Consider the following 25,152-nt stretch of genomic DNA (forward strand, 5'->3'; position numbering starts at 1 on the left):
GTTTCCTGACATTGATAAATTTAGACTTCCATCAATTTTACCTGAGAATAACAGCACTCTATCAAATTCATATCTCTGATCCACTTTGTGTAAAAGTGGGTAAAAGAATGATTTAAATTCAAAGAAATAATGAAAAAGTATTTGCCATGAGGCAAACACGGTTATAAAATATTTTCTTTTGTTTAAGTTGCAGCTCCTTGATTTGCCTAAATCTTTGTTATTGTATGTGTGTATGGAGTTTCCAAAGACTGTAGTTAGCTTTGTGACAGGATGAGATCTTCAGGATGCAGCACGCAGTGTTTTTGAGTCTAGAATGACATGCTTGCTCACAAATTACTTGCTGGGTTTTTTTTTTTCCTCAGTGTGTGTATATTTAAAAAAAATGAACTAAAGAGTATAACATGTATTTAATTAGACAGTGGTTATATGTAGTTTTTGTTATTTTGACTTCTGAAGTGTAATTCCCTGACTTTTTGGGGAGGCTATACAATGCTGTCTGTTTCAACTATAAAAACAAATACCTCTAAACGTAATTATTTTTCAAGATACTTCAGAAGATGGGGTTACACTTTTGTGTTCCAGAGTTCCTACCTTTTCCTCAAGCTGTTCGTACTTTCCATGAAATGTACTGAGCTAGATGGATGATCCCTAAAGCAAACATGAATGGACAAAATTGCAGTGTTAAATAACAGTTCACTATAGTGGCTGAGAATTCAGAAATCAACTGTTAGCATAACTATTATCATGAAAATGCAAACCTGCCAAGTAATGTTGTTCTGGTATAAGGGCCATGTACTATGGTGACAGAGATATCATATACTAAATTACTGGAGGATTTGTTGAGCTCGATAGTGAATTGTTGCCTGGCTTTTTTTTTTTCCCCCTTTAAATTTCAAGACATTCTAGAGAATGAAATACTGTATAGTAGAAAAATCTCAAAAAGTAACTAGCTCTGTATAACCCAAAATGAGATTTGATCAGAAGTAGTTAGATCTGTGCTTACTTACTTAAGATCTATAATACTTTAAGATTAATTGGGAGCATAAATGGAGAAGCTGACAACCTGGAACCTTGACTTCTCAAAATTGCCGACCCAATTACTGCTTAGCCTTTTGCTGACATATTAATGTGTCTCTTTAAACTGGAAAATCACCACCATTTCTCTGTGTGCTAGAGTTGGTCCGTTGGATGAAGGAAGATGGAGGTTTAATTTAAATAATTATTGACCTATTATGACCTTTTCATTTCACATGTACTGCTTCTCTCAAGGTAAGCAATTATATTTGTAGAGTGTTGGATGGTAATCAATGTACAGGAGCTATCGTTACTGATTTAAGTAAGGCCTTTGATCTGATAATCACCAACTATTGCTATCTAGGCCGGTCTTTACTGTATTGGATATTACTGCAGTTATTTGGTTTTAAAATATGCAGAATTTAAAATTTTAAGATGTCGCAACCAAAATTAAAAAAAAATAGATTGGAAATCCTTAAGATTCCGCTTCATAATCTTCATTTGAAATTGGAAACATTATCTTATACAATATATGCCATTTCTTAGCTGATAATTACTTTTAGCTTGGCGAGGTGAATTTTTTCTTTTTTAATATCAAACAGATTATCCTTATGAGGTCTATGTTACTTAGTGGCAAAAACTTGGCTTTTAATTTCTTTTTTTAAATTTGGTACCCATATTGGACATTTTTGGGAGGAAGGTTTAGTTCATTGGTGGTTTGTTTAAAGTCTGTTTTGTTATGTGAATTCAGATTGTCAAACTTCTGCTCTTTGATTTGGAGTGGAAACCAATCTGAATTTTTTTTTTTTTTTAAATTTTTAAACAATCGGCACTTTTTGCACATGCAATTTTTGCATGTTTTGTAAACCAATGTTCTTATAATTGGATTAGGTAAGAATAGTAATTGAAATATTGGACCTTTATCATAATTTGTAGATGGTACCTGAGTGTCTTCCAAAGTATAGTAATGCTCACAAGTAATTAGTTCTCATCTTTTTCCTTGCTCCTCATGCACCTACTTCTCTTTTACCTGCTCAGTAAGATTTTTCTCTGGGCATGTTTCCTTTCTTCTCCCCCACCTTGCCCCTTTTCTTTTGTTTCAATGTGTGACTTTGGAAACCCTGAGTAGTTATGCATTTAAGCAGTTTTTAGAAAGCTGTGAAATTTGTGATCGTTTTTAATCTACTGAGTTCCAGGGCCCTTGTCTCTCTTGCAAGGGGAGTTAAGTCTTGCTCTGGTGAGCCTTGAAACTAGCAGCAGTTGTTCAAAGAGGTCACCAACATAATGAGAAGGGCACTCTTGAGATATCTTGAACCACTTCCATGGATGGCCATGAAGATTAATACTGAGACCCTACATTTGACCTAATATTCTATAGAGACTCTGTGTAGTGAGCAGAGCAAATGGGATGATGCACTTGTAGCAGAGAGTGTAAATAACACTACTGCTTTCTGGATGTTTTGGAATTCTTTCTTATTTTATTTCTTCTTTTTTTTTTCTTTAATTTCTTTTTGTGAGTTAAAATATTGTGTCTTGTTCTTGTTTTAAAGTCGTGAAGGTGCCTGCCTGAGAGCAGTGACAATCTCCCTGCTGGTAGTTGGTGGAAGAAGGCAGATTTTTGTATGCTGCTGTCTCTGCCTGTGCTGAAATGACTGGAACTTGGTATTATGAACCATGTTCATAAAGAAGTTAATGATTCAGTAGACCTGCTAGTCAAGCACATTAATGTTCTTTCCAACCTCCACATTTTGTGATTTCCTTACCTGTATGACCAGTAGAACTGCTATTTTGAAATAATTTGTTCTCTTTTGTCTATTGAAAAGGCATTTTATTCTTTCATTTCATATTTGGGCTATTTTGGGTTTACAGCCCATTTGTTGTAATTTCAGAATTCTTCTGTGAGAGTCCTGTATTTCCCTTGTTTCATATTACTAATAGGTTTAATTGTGCAAGCACCCAGTACTGCATTTAGCTTAATCCCAACCTTATTGTTCAGTCATGCACACTATTTTTTTCAATCTGTTTGTCAAAGTCTAGATTAGATGGTAAGTAAAGGCTGGGACCAATCAGCAGGCTTAAAAATTTTACCTTGAGCCTTACCATGATCCCTTTTCAGGACTCCAGTTTAGAGTGGAGTGGCAGATACGTCAGAAAGGCCATTTACTTGTCTTTCATGCTGCTACTAAGATGTTTTTTACTCTCTATGTGGGGAATCTGCCAGACAGAGGTCTCTTTCACAATGAGGAGAAATTTTTGTCCTGCACAACATCTTCTCTCTATATTACTCCACTTTTTTTGAGAGTATTCTGCCAAAACTAAAAGACCATAGAAAAGCTTTAAGTATCTTCCTTATAGCAGTAACTTCACACGGGTGTTTCACACAGATGTAAACCTTGTATTAGATTATTCCTTAAAACTTTTTTGTGTTATATAGGTGTATCGGCAAAATCTGAATTCATTTTTACCCAATTATGCTATAAATATATACTAATATGAAACAAAATGTTCTCCTGCACAACCCTAACCCTAAATATGCTCCCTTGGTGTCCTCCATTGTACCACCTGGTGTTTTTCAGATTACAGGAAGGTGTTGAGATGAATTCTATGTCATCTAGTTTTGGTCCAACAATAGGTATACAGTGGGTATTTAATATGGACAATCAGAAAAGGTCTGCCACGTTTCAAGTAAAAACTGTTGAACCAGCTCATATCCCAAATGTATGTCCTCCTAGGACTATACTTGCAGATCTGAATTTCTGTTTTCCCACAAAAGTTCATCCAGCACTCACAGGGTAGCAGTTTATTAACCATTCCCCAATACACATTGCAGATGGCAGGTGCTGGTGTCTTTGTCATTGTGCCTGAAGGCTAAGGCATTCTGCCTGAAGATATTAGATCAGCCAATTTTGTCTGTGTTTATGAAACTGGCATTTCTATTTTCTCAAGTCTTCCAAGAGCCAGAGTGAGCTCTGTAATTTATTTTTTATTTTTATTTTTTCCCCAGACTCATGCGACATTAATTATATGAAGTTATTTTAGACATTTATGCTATGTTGCAAACATTTTCAAACTGAACATATACAGCATGCAGGGAAAAGCATAAGCAAAAAAAAAAAAAAAAAAAAAAAAGAAAAGAAAAGAAATCTCTTTGTCCATTGGATAATTTTTTAGTACTATATATGAGCATTTGGCCACACAAGCCCCATTAATGTTAATGGTCCCAAGCTTTCTTTTATTCATCACAGCACTGATTGCACTCGGTCAGCTCTTTATCAGTTTGAAATATTGACAGTAAGAGGAGGCGTTCCCTTAGCCAGGCCTGACTGTTGAAGTGCTCTTTTAACTTAGTCATCCTGCAAATGCTCCCATAAATAGATTTATTTCAGCAGATCCAAAATACATCAAGCAGATCATCTTACCCTGGTGCTAGCCCCTTTGCATTGGCTCCAATTTGCAAGAGCATTGATTTTAAACATTGACCATTACTTATAAAGCATTCTGTAGTTTTGCACTATCTTGCTTATTAAACTGACTTACTACCTGTGCTGCAGCTCAAGTCCTGTCTTTTTCTTGTTAGGAAGTGATTATCTCTGTGGTTCTGATTATGATTTAGATTATAAATCAAGACTATTCTCTGAAAATATGTTGGCCACAATCACTCAAGTTCCAATTCTCCTTTAGTGGTCCAAAGGTCTTCTTCAGAATTATTTCAGTGCTTTTTGCAAATGATACTGTGCTTGCAAATGATATGTTCTTGCAGAAGAGATTCCTTTTTCGATCATATTCTTACGGAGTACTTTGTTTTGTCTTATTTATTGGAGAAACAGGCCTTGCTTTCTTTTGAGTGTAGGAGAAACAGGCTTTGGGGTGTCATGCCTTCTGCTTTCTGGATATTTTTTAAGGTTTCTTTCTCTGCTGTCCTATAAAATCTGTGCAATGTTGTACAAGCAAGTAGCTGTAGTGTAAAATATTTCCCTATACTAACCAAGAGGGGAACTACAGAAATATGTTCCTTCTCTATTATTTAATTCAGAGTCATTACATATACTGATGGGAGTCCTCAGTGGGTACAGAATGATACCTTTGGGGAGTTCAGAAAGGAGCACACTCTTTACTTCAGGGAGGAAAAAAAAAAGAAAAAAAAAAGGAAATAATCCAATTTTCACCTGATACTTCATAACTAAGCCTACCTCTTTAAAATTCTTTACTTACAGGGATGTAAATTTGGATTAGTGTGATTTTTCTGGGGTAGTTAAAGTTATACTAGAGTGGAGTATGTCCTCATACTTTTTCCTAAGTAAAGAAATATTGCTTCAATAGTAAATAGTGTAACATTTTTATACAGACCACTTTTTTCAGGCTTAGTAATTAAGAGTGCCCTTTTATTTTGGTTTACTTTAAAAGTTTCTTGATTTTCTAAAGTAGAAACTTTGCCAGCAAAGGTACCTCCACCAACTAAATGAATTCCTTTCTGTAGTAAATAGTGGGAACTTTGGTGTAGTGGAGTTTTACTCCTTGGGGTATTTTATTTTATGCATTTTCAAGTCATTCAGTGACTTGCTGAGACATGGAGGAAGGAGGGGGAATCTATTTACACAAATTACAGCCTTTGTTCCCATCAACCTTCATAACTGGATGGACAAAACAAAGGCTAAACTGGCAGGTATAGCTATACCAGGTAGTATCTTTTGAGATATTTGAGAAACAGATTTTTAACTGAATTGTGGAACTAGGGCAAAACCTTGCTGGGAAGATTCAAGGAGTGGATGAGGGATAAGAGTTTTTGAGAATGACTACCATTGGGAAGACTTGCTGCATTGTTGAAGGCAAGTCATACCTTCTATGAAAGTTTTGGCACTATTCAGAGTGACTTCCTTTACAAACAATTTGCAAATTTAATCATTATGTTTTGAAGGTTTTGCTCAGTAATATTAAAAGAGGAAAGGTATTATAAGAGCACTGCCCCTGCACTCTAGCTTTCCAATCTAGGTGTTTCTCCCATTTATTTTCCTCCTTTAGGATTTTTTAGTCTTTTGTTCATCTTTTATATTTTTCTCTCAAAAATTTTTCCAATTCAGTCATTGACGTATCATATGTATATATATGATCATATATATAGCTGATTTGAGCTACTTATTCTAAACCCCTTTAAGATTTTCATGTTAACATCATTAATTTAAAAATATTGGGATATTCCTGTGTAAACTTTGTTATGCTACTGAGCTGCATGTGCTAAGGAGGGAAAATGAGCTGAATGGGAATCCTGGGTGAGGCAAAGACTGCATAATTGGTTTTATGCCAGACCTTCTGCCTTTCACATAGGCAGGAAAGGGCCATGGAAATGTCAGAGGTGGAAATCAGGGCAATGCAGTACTTCAGCAGAATTGCAAAATAGCCACCAACTGCAGCCAGCCTGAGAAATGGCCAGTGCTGAAGGTTGCTACAAGACAGAACTTCCCAGTTCTTCTGGGTTTGTAAGGCACTGAATGAAATCTTCCTACATCTCAGAGCCTCAGGATACATTACTGCGTATTACGGGAGGAAATACATGAATAGCTCACAAGCAGTCCCTTCCCAGATCTCTCACTGTGGGCCAGGGCTGAGCTGGGAATAGGGTCTCAGGGTACTCTGGACTCAGCCTTGATAGACAGTCCAGTGCTTTCTTTCTACAGCAGTCTGGGGTTCGGATGAAGTAGCACTCACTGTGCCTGTAAGCCCTGCTGTCAGCTGCCTGATGCAGCGGCAGCCTTCCCACACTGACACAGCTGAGAGCCCCATGCTCTTCCAGAGGCATTGGCCAGCTCTCATCTAAGGTTATGCTCCTTTACCCTAGACATTCGTTGCTGCTGCAATTACACAGTTCACCCTTTTAGTAGCAAAACGGTTTAATTTCAATTTTTTTACTTAGTGTTTTTAAGTGCATCTGTAAATAGGGTTTCTGCATTGATAAGGATGAGGTGAGTAATCTTTTCCCCTATCCCTAGGATCACAAGCAAAACTTTAATCAGTGGGCGTTAAATAAGCTGACTGTCATTTGAATCCATAGGCAACACAAAGGAAAAGGAAAAAAAGGTGACTTCAAGCTGTTGGTGCAACAGGTGGGCAAGGATTGTTGCTTTTGTTTTGTTTTCGATATGGGTGTCGTTCTATGAGGCGTTACAAGTGGTAAAGATACAGAAATGGTCACACTGGAAACAAAGGAATATAGAGCCTTGTACTTCTTAGTTATGTTGTATGTCTAGTCACCCACTTTTTGATGTAATCTATTACAATATTGTAATCAATCACAATTTTCAGTGTTGCAGAAAGCCTCACAGTTTGAGGCAAAGGGAGAAGGAGAAGAAAGAAGAAAAAAATCAGTGAATCCAGCAGACGAAGAGAAATTTCCTTATTGCTATCATTCAGAATTAGTCAGTCATGTATTCTGTAATCACTTATGTTTTAAGCAATAATGTAAAAATCAACACAAAGGCAGGCTAAAGCAAAGTGGTCTTTATGTTAAGAATCCCATAAGGAATTAAAATTCTGAAAAGCTGACATAGGATCGATCAATAATTGCCTGAAAATATCACAATATGTGGAGGTTAAATGACATCATACTATGTGAAAGAATTATTAAGAAAACTCTTCAGTATTTGCCTTTTTTTTTTTTTTTAATTTAGATTAACAAAACTAATGGAGTGCTAAGTCTTTACATGTCTCTTTTGTATTAGGAACACAAAATTGACAGTGTCTACCCTAAAGAGTTTACAATCCAAGTGTAAGACAGGATCAACTACACATACGTAGAAGGCAGCAAAGGGAAATGTTATGGAATTCATTTTTTTAGTCCTTGTACACTGGAAGTGTAATTTATTCCTTGTTTAGTGTTGCAATTTAACTTAAATTGGGCAAACAGCTGAGAGAGCTGGGTTTGTCCAGCCTGTAGAAGAGAAAGCTTAGGGGAGTCCTTATTACTGTGTAGCAGTACATAAAGGGTGGCTGTATCTATCCCCTGCAAGGTGTGTTTGTCGCATTAGGAGTATTACTGGATATAGCACAGGAGTTTTTCTATATCCGCTTCATACCACTGTACTGCTTTCTTAGAAACCAGAGGAGGGGGAGCATTTGAGGTGTATTTATCACGCAAAATATTTCCTAGTGTGTGACTATTCAGGTGATAGATAAATGGTATTACATTACTATGCTAGCATAAAAGTGCTTCTGTATCTGTATTCTCTTAATGCAGTGGTTTGATTCTTGTGAGTAAGCAGATCAAAAATTGATGATGCAACCTCCACAGCTGGCTTACTGCACTGGGTCATGTTTTCTGTGGCACATTCTGTACAGAAGCTGAGCAGAGCAGGGAAGGTTGGTAAATTTGATGAATAGTCTCATAGTGGGACCGTATACTTATAGTGATGCCCCATGAAAGGGAAGCGAAATCATAGCAGCTGCAGTTGCTGAGCAACTGCTACAGGTGGTTCTCTCCTCCCTCTTCAGCTCTGTTTTCAAAAGCAGTCCAGTGACTGTTACTGCTGTATGCATGATAAAATCTTCCTTCTGTGCATTTGGAAACATTAATGACAGTAAGTAGGGATCAGACATTAGTCTAAAGTTTTCTGCAAATTCTAGACTGTGCATAGTAGTTTACAGTAACAGAGCCAGCATGTTGGCTTTATCCTGTTGACTTTCATGCTTCTAATCACATGGTCATTTAAAGACAGCAGGACCAAGGCTGTCTCTCAGGATTACAGCTAACTCCACATGTCCAGTGCAAGAGCAGTTGAAATGAACTTTTCTAAATTCCATTCTGTCCTGATCTCTACAGGTGATGCTCTTACTGCAACTGAACTTGAGGTGTTGAATATAGTGTTTTGGTAGCACTGGGTCATAATCTAAGTAAAATACCCTGTGTAAGTGCTACGAAGTGTTTAAAAAATGTTATAATTTATCATTTCATACCAAACCCCATGAAACACTTCATTTACAGAGTGTGCAGTTCTTAGGTTCAGGGGCACATGGATAACAGAACAAAGTGTAATGGAATAATTTTAACATTTTCAAAGCAAGTCCTGCTGAGCTTTCAAGGTACAGATACATTAGGTGACACATACCTTAGAAGATAATGAGGAAACTTTTACAATCACCTAAATTGATACAGGTTCAGGAAATAATTGTTCACTGGCAGCAGTGAGCGTCTAGCACAATCTGCTGTAAATGTGCGAAACTGAGTTTTCTCTCTGTATATTAAAATCACATACAATTATTCCATTGAAATCCTTCTGTGAACTTAGTTCCTGCCAATAAAAGTAGTTTTAGGCTTCATCTGGAAAAGGTCATTATGTCAATAATAGGGGAAACACTGTCACAAATATTAATAAATGAAAAAAAAAAAAATTCCTAGTTTGGCTGTTTTGTTGTAGTTTATTAGTTTACCTTAAAACTGGTTTATGTTGTTAGCTTTTTTGCCATTCTGCCATGAGTAGCATTTGTTGCAGGGTTTGTAACTTGAAACTATGCTTTTTGCTGAGGATTTGCTCTGTGGTGGTGTATTCCTGTCTAAAAGGGTGTTGTTTTTTTTCCCTTCATGTTACATTTCCGCTTTTGTCCTGTAGTATTCCACAAGACACTCATTAGCTTTTTTAGTTATTCCTCTGTTTCATATGTACATTGTCTAATCAATAAGCTTCTTCACTTGCTGCAGGATTTCTTCCTTCCTTTTGTTTCCAGCTTCTGTGGTGTTATGCAACGGGATTCTCTTTGGCTAATGCACTGTTGTCTAAATTTGCTGTGTTACAGATCATTACACTGAGTTTAATTTTGATGTATTTGCATTTTACTCAGTTCTAGTCATAGGCTTTTCCCCTGATCAGTTAAATTACTCTCTGTGCAGTGTTACATTTGTACTACTGCTGGAAATACTAACTACAGGCTTATAATTGAAGTGCTATTTACAACTACTGACCTCCAGCTCCTTTCTGATTTCTCTGTGATGTTGACCTTTTATAAATTGCAGTGTTGTAAATCTTTGAAGTGATTCTTCTTGTCATCATATTTCTAGCAATTATGATTTGCATTGCATTAACACCTAGAAGCCTCTCCCACCTTACCCGTGTTGCATAAGACGACCTTTTTTTATGCACTGATTCATATACAGGTAACTGAATACAGTCCTTTCCCTAAAAAAAAAACTACCTTGAAATGAAGATGAACGCTTGCTGCTATTTCCATATGTTAAATACTGTCGTTTGAATTAATGAAATTGCTCATAAAAGATAGTTAGTCATAGGAACTATTTTCTGCCTTTTCTAACAAAATCAGTCTGTTGACCTTCTTCTCAGCCTATGTAGAGAAAAATAAAGATTACAGATATTATTTGAGAGAGGGCACATTTGAGTAAAATTTTCTGAAATTTTGTTCAAGTTGAATAAAAACATCAAAGAAAGCATTAGCTGAATATTGGGCTGATATTTCCTCTTTATTCATATTTCACTTCAATATTAAGAGCAGCACAGAAACAAGCTTGCAGCTGATCCTTCCCCAAGCAGGACTCGACTCCTAGAATTTCATGATTATGGTTAATGTTTCTACTCTGGTAGCTATGTTCTAAAAATATAATGCTGGTTGAATATATCCTTGCTGTATACCAGCCCAATGTACACAACTGGAAGACATTCATGAATTGTGTTCCCAGGCTTGCTTGATAAATGAATTGGAGTCAGGACACTGCTTTCTTTAGAGAACGTATTGCTTTAAACATCTGTGTAAACAACTGAACTCCAATGGCAGAGGAATGCTAACAGCTAATGGTATCATCAGCATCTCTGTATCAGGTTTCACCCTGATCTCTCATATATATTTTTCTCAGGCCTTTATTTCTTTATTTAGATAAATCTAGGGAGTCAGACTGTACAATTCCTTTTGGGTCTTGCTGAGCTTTCAGATACTTCTTGTATCAATATTTTGTAGATTGTCGTATTGATGTTTCTCTTTTCACTGGGAAGTTGTAAAGTGCCTGTGGTAAGTTACATCTTTGCTTTGAACTTCTTCCCTTTTACTTCTCTTGAATGCTGTGTTGTTTATGTGTTGAGCATGTGGTAGGAAGTTCCTCTGCTCTCTCTCTGCCTTTTCTGGATGGTCTCATATGCTCTACTTTGTCCTCTTCCTTTGTGTACTATGTGCATCAATTCAGTCTCTTTTTGCTTTATCTTCATATGAGAGTATTCTCATGCTGTAATCAATCTTGCTCTGAGCAGGTTCTTTTTGAAGAATTACTTGGTATAAAGTCTTTAATGTAGAAAGAGTTGTTTATTTATTTATCTTTTTCATCGGTATAAAGAACTGATCGGACAGGTCTGGAATGGCCCAGGTATTGATGTGTAATTTTAATGTATGTATGGAGAATCTGCTCTTTAGGGAAGTTTTATGATGTTCTGCATAATATGCAGTATTTGGAAAAGGTTAGGCTAATACCCTTTTTCATTGTATTAGTGTTTCTCAAAGATCAGTAAATACCTAGTGTCAAGGTAATTTTTCTGAATACATGTGGGCATTTTATTTTATATATATTTAGGGCTGTGAATAATAAAACAGTAAAGCATTTTTCAGACATTACAGAACCTTACACAAGTGATATGGGCCACCATTCTTCGGAAGGAGTATGGAGGCAGGAGGTTTAAACGATGGCACTTGAGTGACATACCTCAGTCATTGGCTGGCTAAAGACTCAAGGTCTCCTACTTTTGAGTCTCATCAAACTACTGGGCATTACACTACTCCTGAAAAGGCATAGCTCTGTGAGAGGATAAAGTGCTACTAATACATCAAATCTTATCAAATGACTTTAAACTTATCTTGGCTTTATTTTCACCAAGGTTTGCTGTAAATCTTTCTTACTAGGGAGTAGCAGGACTTGTGTCCTTGCTATAAGGAGAAGATTGATTTACTATATTCATATGGAAACAGCAGCTTCCTGTGAGTATGCAGTAATGAATTGGAATCCTATAGCGTTTACCCCTGTGCAACACTTTGAGAGACCTTAAAGACTGGAATATGTTACAGAAGTCCATTTGATAGAAATATATAAATGTGTGTCTTCTGCATAGAATACCAGCATAGCAAATCTTCTAGTATCTGCAATATTCTTATTCTTCAAATAGTCTAATTGATTGTTCATTGGGCTCAGTCAGCCAAAAGTGGAGAGAAACTTTGTACAGACATCATTAGTTTTTCTCCATTTAAAGATTAATCATGAAGAGCTCTGGCTCTTTAATTCTGTAATTTGTATATTTAATGGGCTGCTGCAGAATCTATGACAGTAATTAGCATAGCCTGAAAACTCATTAATACGCAACAACATGATTAATGCAGCATTAATGCAAACATGACTGAAGTTATTTGGGTTATGTATTAAGAAGATTAAAGCTAAAATGTCCTGTTTGTTTTACCAGTAGTGGGTATAATGGGGTAGCAAGCAAAATAAGAAAAAGCAGATATCAAATTAGTCATTTTAGTGTAAAAGAAAGATTCAGTTCTCATCAGGAGGATTTGGAATTTTGCTTGGTAGTTGGTTTCTACAAGAGGTGTTATGTATTTCCCCTTTTTATTCAATCATCATATTCTTTGTTTATACTTCTTCAACTTTTAACTTCAACTTACATTTTGGCAGTTTGAAGTATTAAGAGCATATTAAAAAGTCTTTTAGTGGAGTCATCCTGAATAAAGCTAGACTTTTTCAGAATATGGGGGGGTTGTACAGTCTAATTTTAAAAACAATTGATTTTTAGCTTCTCCTGGTTTTACTATCATCACAAAAGAAAAAGGGCTGCTAACCTGCAACTGGACACTCCACTTGCAGTTTGAAAAAACTTTGGGAAAATTATTTTGTGTGTTTGCATCTACAAATATGTATGTCTGTGTACATATGTATATGGACATATATGACTTTTAAGTATGTATTTTAGATTTCTACTAAAGAAGCCTAAAGCAACTTAAAAATTATCAGCTTTTACTTCATTAGTGGAATTACTAACTTAGTGTAATGTTTGAAATTATGAACTTTGAAAATATTTTCAAACGCATTAAGGTAACAATAAAAGATGGAGCCTGTTCCTGTGCCAAAGACAACAAATGATGTTGGACATATTTGGGAAGAATACTCCCCATCTATCCCCTCCTTAGTTAAAAAAAACTAAATTGTTTTTTAATTTCTGTGGGAAAATATACTTTAGTCAGGCAAAAGCATTGTACACCATCTTAAGTGAATGTTTAATGTTTGTCACTCTGAAGGAACTTCTGAGAGCCTAATCCTGAGTGAATATGTTATATACAATTTCTATTCGTTTTATTTGGCATTGGGCACAAATAAGGGTTTTAGTAAGCATAAAGGGATCGCTTTATTTGCAACAATTTTCTGTTAATTTGATTAGAATGTGAGATTATATAATTATTTACACCAATACATATAACAACAGAAGTAGAATGGGAATACAAATTGTGTTTGTACAATTGTACAATTCTGGAAGAAATTGCACTGAAAATGGATGTACCTAACAGGTTATGAGAAGTTTATTTCTAATAATTGGTTTTGATTTTCCAGATACAAAGCAGCTTTAGGTTTTTCATTTTTTCTAACTGGTTTTCTAACTGTGCACTCTTTTTCCTTTAGGATTTCCAAAATCCACAAAGAAAATGTCCGTAGTATGCAGGGTGTCTCATTATTCTTCTTACTTTTTAATCTTATGCATAGATGTTGAAATTTGATGTATTTATGAAAATTAAATGAACTCTATTCTTACTGACTGTATCCAGGTTGGATTTACATGTGGCTTTTCTTGACATGTTTTGGATAGATTTGTTCATGTGATTATATGTCGAGTTTTGTGAAGGGCATGGGATTTTTGAGACTCATAGTAATTTCTGTGCATTTAATGAGTTGAATGACATATTTGTTGGCTATTTTGACCTAGACTCTGAACATCCAGTTGTAGAGAAGGGTACTTTACAAGTGTTTTAACTGAGTGGATGGGACAGAGATTAGCCTTAAGTAGGTCACTTTGCTGAAATCTCTGAGCTGTTACTGTAAAAGATGTCTTCACTTACCTTGCCCTCTGCCTACATTCTCGCCTGAACTCTTCTCCCCCAAAAGATTAAAAAGTCAAAAGACATTTTTTAGTATTTTGAATGTTTTTGTATTTAATATGGTGATTATTCTTTTTAAAATCTAAATTAAATTCAGTTAAATTGAAAAGGTGTTTCACAGGAAGTAAGACCTCTTCAGTTTGGATGAATAAAGTTTCTTGGTAAAATCCCACCTTTTTTTACTTTTTATTTTGTATGAAAAAATGTTTTGCATTAGTCAGAAGTGATTTTTTTTCCTATAATAATTATTAATTATTGGTATGTATTATGCTTATAGAGCTGTTGTAATTTAATATTTTTTTTCCCCTGACTACCAGCTGGCTCTTCTAAGCTCAAAATAATCCCATGTGCTCATAAACTTGCTTTAAGCAAAAACCACAGCCAGCCTCTCAAAAGCACATTCTTGCCTGTTAAATACTTTTTTGCAGATCTTGCAAGCTTTATTGAATTGCCCCAGAAGAATCTGAATCCAGATGTGAATCCGGGTCTGAATCTGAAATGTTGCTGAAGTTCTCAGGCTTGTTAAACTTGCATGAGGGAGGCAAAGTGGTGGTTTAAAAATCTCTCCGTATTAATTTTCTGTATTAGATGAAAAGCTGGGATCTGACTCATCTGACATTATATAGTAACAGTATATCTCTTTAGTTTTAAAGTTTAGTTTTAATTTACAAAAGGAGCTCTCAAAACAATGCACACTGGCACCGTGGCTGTTGATACTGCTGCTCAGTTTAATGCCTTTAAAATGCCTGCATTGGTCCTCATGTCCCCACTAACCTGGATGTACCACGAGGATAAAAAGGAATCACAGTCCACTACTGCATAAGTTGAAGCTATGTAGATCCTTATAGAAGGGTAGAGTCTGCTCTAACATACTTTGGGTTACTTCAAAATATTAATAATAGAATTTTAGATTTAAACTACTTGTCCTTTTATTACTGTATGTTCTTTTTGTTTTTTATGTCCACTGCATACGCTTGCATTACGTTTTGTACAATGCCATTATAATTTATAAAATTCAATTATAGAAATTGAAGACATTTATTTATTCATTATTAAAGGAATTCTGACAGCTTCTCCAATTGCAGCTGTAATTTGCAATGGAATTAAAGATTTTATTTGAATGACACATCCATGTTTATTTTTTAGTAGAATTTCCTCTTGTTTTTTACCCCAGAAATGATGGCAGCTCCTTGTGAACCAATAATTTTTGTCACATAAACAGGCTTGGAAGGTGAATTCTTCAGTTTTAATTCAAGATTCAGTTGATTAAAAGTACATTCATACTGTGCCCCACAGAAGATCATATTTTACATCCAAGCAACCATAGTAGTGTGGCTGACATGCAGTTTCTCTGTATGACAAATGACAGAAGTAATTGTAACATAATTATTTATGTTTCTATTTGTTATATTTAACATTGAAGTTGAGGTTTTAGATATGCATACTGAAATAGTAAACACCCCCCAAAAGGAAAAGTTTTTGTAGTGATCCAATATATGGTTTTCAAGTTCTGTAGAATTTTTCAGATTTTCAAAATAAAGCTTTCCATGTTCAGGTTAAGTAAGATGCATTTTCAGTATTCAGTCTCAGTAAAGTAGAAAAATGACATTATATCCAGCTGTTACAAGGCTAATTGGGATTTCTGGCTATGTTTTCTTTGGACCACAAGGCCCAACATGGCCTTCAGAAATCTCTTCAGACTTTTTTTAATTAGTATGTTCCCGTGAAAAATATTATTTCCACAAGTTTTTATCTTACAGTGAAAATATTATCTATGGGGCAAAAGTTTGTTTAGTATTTGGTTTCTCCACTGCACTCCTAAAAGTACAAGAAAATATTAATATTGTGATATGAAAATACTTATTTAGAGCTAGCTCATATGAACTTCCTTACTACATGGGAAACTCCAAAGGTAACTGAATTTAAGGGAGCAGATTTCTTTTCTGAATTCTGTAATCAGTAACAAATGAGTTTAGAATAATTTAAAGTATGTGCTGAGTGAAAACAATTATTTCTGACTTGTCAATACTTTATGTGAAGCTATGGCAGTTCTAGAGGCAGGAATTAAGGTTTGTTAGCCTCTTCAATATCCAAAGAAGAAAGATCCTCCGTAACACCTGAAAACTTTATGAACCATTTAATTTATCTTTTCTAACACAATGTTATAAAATAATGGTGTTTTTGCAGACTCAATGGTTTTATTTGTATTTGTCCTGAAATAGTTTTGAGAAGGGCCTCCTCTGGTCTTCAGAAATGTCTTTTGGCATCTTGATGGAAATACTGGCAGTTTGTTAAATTTACAGTGCAGGGACTAGAGGCCTTCAATCTCAGCCTCTCCAGGGGATACCACAGCTAGAGATAAACTGGAACTTCAAAGTCCAGCAACAGTAGCTATTTCTGTGTCAGGCAAAACTATGATTTTCCTTAAGTATGGACACAGTTGATTTTTTACTTGCTGGGCATTACTTAAGTAGAACTGCTTTTTGCAGGTATTTTGTTAGCATGACTGACTTTCAATGCTTAGAGAATGTGTTTCATATCTGTGAGTGCATCATGTAATTTGCATGAAGACATTAACGTGATTAGCAACTGGAGTCACAGGATATCTTCTGTGGGTATATAGGTAATTAACAAGTATGATCTAGTATGAATGAGCATCCGAATTTTAATTATTTATTTTTAAAAAATATGAGTGCTATCTACAAGAAACTTTTGTCACTTAATTGTTTTATGCCTGACATAAAATAGTGAAAATGTGTGTGAAAAAACTGAGAAGTCTGATGGAGTTGAGGTAAACCCAATAAATGATCCTGTTCTGTAAAAATCCTTTAATGCAGAAATGTCATGGAAGTGTACAGTATAGGGAGATGTTGCTATGGCTGCCTTTTCATTTCCTTTTGCAAAAATATCAGTTTAGTAAAGGTGTGGCTCCACCATAGGCTTAGCTTGCCATGTCTGCTTGTGTATATTAGAGAAGTCGGGCCAAATCTGGCATGTGGTTTTGTTATTTTCTTGTTTCTGTAACTTTATGTTCCAGGAGATAGCTTGAAAGAAAGGCTTTATAGCTGGGGGTTGTTCAAAATATGTTGATTTGAAATTATACTTCTTGAAACGGGATACGTATTTATTAATTTCTTATGAAATGTTCCCTTAGTTACTGCATAAGTTTATATCATGGACAACAGTATTACAATATTTACAAGGTGTTTAATTGGTTTATTGTCTTGGTATTTTATTTGTGGTAAAAAGTAATGTTAAAAAACTATTTTTTTTTTCTTGCATGTCATTTGCAGGACATTTTATGTGCTGAGACAATATTTTATCATAAGCCAGATGGAGGACTATTAATAATGATGTGGAAGCTTCTTAATTAAGCTTAGTTTCTCAACGGTTCCTTGTGATATGTACAATTTTTGTTAAAACATTATTTTTCACATGTTCTTTGTGCACTTAGATATATGTATTTATAAAAGAATATATATAAATATGCATATAAATACCTGTGTGTGTCTATGTATATCTATATATCTATATCTACCTTTTAGAACCAAATGCCCTGTTACTCTTCATCGCAATCCTTCAATGCAAGAATTTCATTCCAATGTTATGAATAGAAACGTTAAGGGACAAGTGAAAATCCATGTGTAAAACCATAAACAATTAGAAGTTTGAACTACATTTTTTACTGAACAGATCAAGTCAGGATTGCATTTTTTAATAAATATATTTTTTTTACGGATGAGTAAGGGGAATTTCTCTCAAAGGCTGGATTAGTAAAATTTCTTCTGCAATGGCTGGCAGGGATTTTGGGTGAACAAAACTTCCATGATTTTGGTTTGCCACTTTGCTGCTGTTTTTAATATATATTTTGTTTGTATTTACACTGTTAGAATGCATAAGAACCATTTTTAGCAGTAACCATCTGCTTGCTTTTTCTAACCAGGTATTAAGGTGAAATTTAGGACCCAAGAACCTGATGGTTTGATTTTTTTCTCTGCATCACCTGGAAATCAAGAGGAATACATTGCACTTCAACTGAGGAGTGGGCGTCCTTACTTTCTTTTTGACCCACAGGTACAACAAAAGATGGCATCCTATTAAAATAGCTTATATTATTTCTTTTAGTACTTCTTTACATACTTAACCTTTTAAAAAAATAGTATTATTTAATTGGTACACATTGATTAGCTTTTCAGAACCCATAGGTAACTGGACATTATTTGGGGAGAAACACTGAAACACTAAAGCTTTGCTTTTTTTTTTTTTTAATTTTTGCCACAATTCACAACTTTATTCTTGCATTTTGATGGTTGGGTTTTTTGTTCACTACAGCTTCAAGCAGCAAGATTTCAGAGGTGAAAAGAACTAGTTTTTGAAATAGCAAATAAAGATTTTTAACATTTTTATTCAATGATTTTTAAGCCACCCATCTTCAGACTTTGTCTTTTCCTAATGAAATCGGCATGTTGCCATTAATGTGATGAAAGTAGTCTCACACTTCTAGTAATAACAACCAAAGAAAAGATATAAATAATGAAGGAAATATTATCAAATGGATGCCACAAAATTAAAAATAAGGTCTCTTGCCTTGCATTTCTGTTTGAAAACACCTTCTGTTATCTCTGCACCCCAAAACTGGTTCTCACAATGGAACAGAAAAAAGGTATTACAGACTCAATTATATTTCATACATATGCAAGCAACTGTTAGTAATTATCAGGTTTTTCTAGTTATATTGGCAGAATGTGGTACCGAATGTATCTATATATGTACATCCTTTTCATAAGGTTACTGCTACCTCTGTGTTGCTGGAAGGCCTGGTTCCTGCATCAGACCTATCTTCCATCATGCCTCTGTGTCTAATTATGTGATTGGCATTGTGTCTGCTGCTTCAGGGGCTTGAACAGAAAGGCTAAACGACATAAAGTGGTGGAAATGTAGAGATTTGTTAACCTTTTCTTCTGGAGGTCCAGGCACTGGTGCTCCATGACCATGCAGAGGTGTTTCCCTGTCTTTTATGTGTAAAAAATGCAGGTCTTGTCCATACTCAGTCTCTAGAGCTTCTCAGTTCAGCAACATTTTCAATAGTTACTATATTGAATTTTAACAAATATTTATTTATGAATATATCTTTGTTTATCTTCTTGTTTCATTTGAATCAACTTCAGACAACTCTGTCCCACACTGATTTTTTTCACCATCACTTCTATATTGTTCCCTCATCTTACAAAGTCTGAAATAGCCTACATGACTGGTTCATTGAGTGTTTGTGGAAAGAAAAAAATAGTCTTTCATTCAAGGCATTCAGGAATAGTGTAGGTCCTAAGATTTTATTTACTATAGATATATCTAATTCTTCTAGTATCTTTTTCTAAAATTTCACCTGTGAAAATTCAGCTATACAAATTTTTCAGTCGTCTGTATCCTTAATGTGCTGTGCTACCTCACTACCTTTACCTTTGTTTCTGTGTTTTTTTAGTTAGTTTATTTTTTCTGTTCTGCCATTATTTTCTATTCCTGTAACACCAGATACCATGTCCTGTAGCAGCAATTCTTCATCCTTCATTTGTGTATCAAGGTTTGCATTAGTGTGCAAATGCTTTTGTTCCTTCCTGTTGGCATCTTGTGGCTTCTTGACCAGGTTATATGCATTGTTTTCTCTAATTATGGTAGTGGCATATGTAATCAGCATTTATGGCCCTGCCTCTGTGCTTTTCTCTGAAAAACTGGAAAAAATCTTTTTGATGACAAATGTGACTCTACTGCTTTTCAGCTAAAGCAGCTTGTTGTAATATTTTTTTGCTCCCTTCCAGCTGGGTCCTGTCACAGGTTTATATATATTTCTTCATTCATTTATTTTTATTTATTTATTTATTTATTTGTTTATTTATTTATTTATTTATACCTTAATCCCTTTCAGGATTGTGGTATGTATCTTTGCTCATGATTAGGAGCGTGTTTTGCCTTTGTTGTATCTGCTCTGGGGACAGTCTTGCCAAGTCTGCTTAGCTAGGACTCATCAGCAGCCTAACTTCATTCTTCTCTAAGTGTTAATTTCGAATGCTTGGCTTCCTGTCCATTCATAATTTTCTCATCCTTACATACAACGCCATTCATCTAGCTGTTGTCTGACCATCTTTTTTTGTCTCTGTTCTGTGTTGTCTAGCAGCACTTTTTTCCTTCCTTATGGTTTTACTATTTTTCTTTGCAGGTTTCTACTCATGGTCCAGGAAGCATCAGCTTTTTTGCTAGCAGATGTCTTCCTCGGTCTTGTCTGCACAATCAAATTGTTCCATAGACCTTTCTCCAAACTCAGTGTGCTTGCAAACCGTCAGCTGTCTGTGGAGTTTCTTATCATAATGACTTTACACCCACACCTAAATTACACAATCAGCTCTAGCTAAATTTCTAGTTATCTTTCTGTGGCTACAGGTCATTTGATCTGTCTTTTCCTCAGGGAAACGCTGAATATTTTATCTAAAGTGAAATCACTAACGGTGGAAGTTTAGGGCCAATCTGGTGTACCTTCTTCCTTAATGATTAGGACAGTCTGAGTACAGAGTATTGGGATTCTTCTCACAATAAGGAGGGAATTGGTGATTCATTTGATTAATCAATGGAAGATGATCCATTTACTAAACTTTACAGCAAAAAGGAGGAACACCAGAATCATTTCTTGTTGCCTGCGATTCATGCGGAGGCTGAAGTAGTAGGCACAGTCTGAGGGTGAGCTGTTACTCCACAAAAGAAGAAGATGGTACTTAGCTATGAATCCCAACTGTATCTTGCTGCTTGGCATTGGCAAAACTTCAGTACTTGTTCACCTTCTCAATGGTGGGCACAGGGAGAAGTGTAGTTACATTCAGACTTTGATACCTAGACAGTATCTTTGAGGATCCGTATTTGTGATGTTTCATGAATCAGCATAAAAAACCACAGAGATTAATATTTATTTAGTAATTACTGAGTTTATTTAGCTACTACAAAAAATTCAGACTTATTGCATAGCTCAGCACACTAATCCAGATTTGGTTCCATGTGTGTGATGTCTGAAATGCATAACAAGCAATTTCACAGCAGAATGTGAATCACAGAGTCACTTGAGTAGTTCTAGATAATGCAGTGTATGCCAAACCTGGAAAACCATATTTTTCTTTTTTTTTTTTTTTTCCCCTGAAATTAAGCACAGGTTAGCACATATGGTTGTGTGGTCCCAGATTGAATTGGTTACAAATAAATGTGGTTTCTGATGTATAAAACTATTAATGCTCTAGACTGTTGCCAAGCATAATATGAAGAACCACTTATTCAGGCACCTGATCTTTAGAATGCAGCATCGTTTGTAACAATTTTAACGCTAACTAAGTACACTTTGATGAGACAGCATTTAATAAAATGCTCATTAATTTCATCATTAGCAAGGGTATGCTAAGAAGTAAGCCAGTTTCTTATGTCACGCCCAATTAGCATCCCATGCTAGTAATCCCATTAGTATTGTTGAATTCACTAATGGAAAAACTAATGGGCATGCTACCAGGGCACATTAATTGGGCATGACACCAGTTCTGGTTTTAATTATTAAACTACGATAATGAAATGTGTGTTTGTAAAATATTAAAATGTTGAAATAGGAGAGAAGACAATAAAAAACTGTATACAAAGAAGTGTACATTAGTATGTAAGGATATATAGCTTTATGTTATCATGGGACAGAGGAGTGCTGTACAAACTGCCTCAGTACCAAGATGTTAGCTGAATGGAGTAGGAAAAATGCTGTAAATATTCATGGGAAATTATTTTTTTCTGTAATTGTGTGCATATGCACACATCATATGTATTTTCATACAGTGACAGTCCCCGACTCAAAATGTACTGTAAAATGTATACTGTGTTTATAAATCTACATGCTGACAAGCAGTTTCTAATAAATGCACATCACTAAAGGCAGAACACTAAATTTTAACAGGAGCTTTTTAGTATTAATCACAATAAGTGGTTGTTTTTATCAACAGGTTTTCTTCATATTCATAACTCTAAGGTCTTTGAGCCAGAAACATTACTAAAAGATCTGGAAATAAATGTCTAAGCTGTCTGGTTTGCTACTTTATAGTAAAAAGCTAGACCCCCAAATTATAAGGAACATTTTATTTTTCTTTTGCAATTTTTTTTAAAAGTAACTGCAGAGCTGATAATGCTTTCATATCATGTAGTGCCTTTGCCAATAAATGTTATTCCATACAGTAGTTACCTGCTACATAGAACAGCTCTGTTGTGTGAATTCAGCACAATAACTTTGAGTTCCCGGAAAGTTCATGTAAACATTAAAGTCCTGAGACAGTATTACTCTAATTGCTGGGGAGTTAGAAGAGTATTTGGATATAAATTCTAGGAAAAATATTGAAATACATTAATTTTATTTTTATTGCATCATGACATAATTCTATGTGGTATTTTGTTTGGTTGGTTACAGTCTTGAAATTTGGTTTGGCAGCTGCATCTGTTATGTTCTTCTCACTCAGCAATTCAGAAGAGACTTCTCTGCATTTTGTCATAGATGTCTCTAAATTCCCTCCCTTATATAATTATATATTTTTTAAATCAAACCAGGTAAAAATTATTTTTAATTTTAAAAACATTTTTACAAGCACTCCTTGTACTGGAAAACCATTCCCCATAATCTCTCAATATGACCTTTGAATTCATAAATGTATTATACTCTCTCACCTGAAAATTCAAGTCCTTTTGATACCAACTTAACAGGGTCAGAATATGCATATTCATACTGTCCTAGAAATGCACATCCCTTTTGGGTGCCTTCCTGTAGACAGGCACTGTAGTCAACAATCTTGATGTTCCATTGCTTTCTGTGGATGACACACTGAATGATGGCCATCAAACTTTGCAACCACAACAATCCATGAAGTAGATAAATAGAGGCTTCATTAAAAAATAAAAATAAAATTAAAGAAACTGTGTGCCATAACCCTCAGTAGTTTGTGCCTCATCCTCATCTTTATCAGGAGAACTACACAGGGTTTTCTATTTTTGATAGAAACAGAACTGGATCCTTGATCCCTCATTAATTGTTTGTGAAGGTTAATTTAGTGGGGAAATCAGTCCTAAACATCTCAATATTCCAGAGAAGTTAAACGGAGGACTTAGTCTTTATTTTTAGATGTTACGTACCAGAGAGTGCTATAAAGAGTAAGGTGTAATTATAAATCTTACCTTCATAATATTCTAAATCAGATTCTTCTGTTAATAAAAAGGGATCTGCTGTAGCAGTCACTCCAACTAATGATGGTGGAAAAGAGTACAATGATAACAGTTGGCACCAAATAATTGCTACAAGAATTCAAGCACTGGGAAACATCATAGTGGATGGGCAGTACACAGGTAATCAATCCAGTTCCATTTTGCTTCATTATTTTAATATTACTGAGGGTGTTGCTCACTTGCTTATTTTTCCACTACCTGTCTTCATCCACACAGTAAAAAATCCACTCAATTTCTAAACAAAATCACTACTGTTTTTTCTGTGCTTCTGAGGTATCTGTCCATTGTGAATCTTTGATCATTTAGTACCAAGTGGGAGGAGATTATCTTTTTTGGGCTTGTGAGTCTATGATTGTGTTAATATTCTTTTGTAAAGTAGAGCTGTAAATATTACCAGGACACATATGGAAAGGTATGAGGATATTGTGTTACATTTAGTCTCTTTTCTCAAATGTCAATATTCTGTTATTGAGTTGAAAATCTTTGAAAGCATTGAACACTAGAATAATTACCAATTTTTTTTTCAGGTTCTTCCTTAGCAACTAGTGGCAGTACCATTATTGGAGAGAATACAGGAGTTTTTGTTGGAGGACTTCCACGGGGTTATACTATTGTAAGAAAGGATGTAGGTGAGTATGATTGTGGTATAAGGAATCCTACAGAGTAGCAATGACTTAACTGCTTTTCTGGTGCCGTAGGCTGTATTGACATTGTGTCAGAAACATGAGGACAGTACTTAACTTGTGTAACTATTTACATAATTGTTTTAATTAAAAATAAATCTATATGGTTTCTTGAATTTCATCTTTTGGGGTAGACTGAAATATCTGTATGGCTGATTTCTTCACCAGTAAATCAGTGTTTGAGGTCTGTGTATATTTTAATGAATTTTATATACAGAACTGGTATACATGTGAAACTTACGGGCATGTTTTACATTCTAGATTCCCAAATTCTTTTCAAAAGTACACGTACACATTGTTTTTATTAGCTTAAGCACACGGTTATGCATCCCACCTGGGTGCAGGGGTACAACGTGCTGGCCTTTTTTGGTATGCGGTTGTTGCATTCAACTCAGTGGTGTGTGATTATATCTGTATTCTACAGCTATATTGACATGGAGATGGATGCTTCCAGAAGCATCAATAACCATATGTCTTCACATATAAACTTGATATATATACCAAATGTATATTCTATCAGCAGATAATAGAGAGGTGACTGCACACAAAACCAGTATTCAATCAGCTGTTCTCAGTGGATTCATATCCAGGCTTTTCTTGTTTTCATATTAACGTGACAGCCAAATTGTAATAAGTTTGTATTCCCACCACTGATAAGGATGTGAAATCTAGTTCATGAGGTACAGAGGTACAGAGTACAACTTCCTCTATCCTTCTTTGTGTCACTTTACTAAAACCAGAAATATGTGCATATGTTGTTCTAAAACTTCGGGTTTGGTTTTGGTAGCAAGCCAGCATGCCTTCCTCAAAAAACTTCAGCTAAATAATTAAAATGAGATTGACTACAACTACCATTCAAGAGAAGGCCATTTCTAAAACCTGCTTTATATTCGTGTCCCTAGTTAAGAAAAAGTGGTAGCAAACATGAATCGCTACTTTTTCATCCAAACAAGGACAGAAGAACTTCCCAATGAAGCCTCTAAATATTAATTCATCTGCATTAGCATTTGCAAGACTGTTTCTTTCTATTCAGGAAATGCTTACCTTTCATCATAGT

General features: G+C 35.2%; 1 protein-coding gene across 1 annotated transcript in view; it reads left to right on the forward strand.

The window, feature by feature from the left end:
• The window catches only part of USH2A (usherin), a 388,839-nt gene that overhangs the window by 119,944 nt on the left and 243,743 nt on the right, over positions 1–25,152 (forward strand). Inside the window, exons 21-23 of the mRNA XM_051613556.1 lie at positions 18,080–18,210; positions 23,406–23,532; positions 23,940–24,037. Coding sequence (XP_051469516.1) covers positions 18,080–18,210; positions 23,406–23,532; positions 23,940–24,037 — 356 coding nt within the window. The remainder of the gene's footprint in view (positions 1–18,079; positions 18,211–23,405; positions 23,533–23,939; positions 24,038–25,152) is intronic.

This window comes from Apus apus, chromosome 3 (genome assembly GCF_020740795.1).
Source record: "Apus apus isolate bApuApu2 chromosome 3, bApuApu2.pri.cur, whole genome shotgun sequence".
NCBI lineage: Eukaryota > Metazoa > Chordata > Aves > Apodiformes > Apodidae > Apus > Apus apus.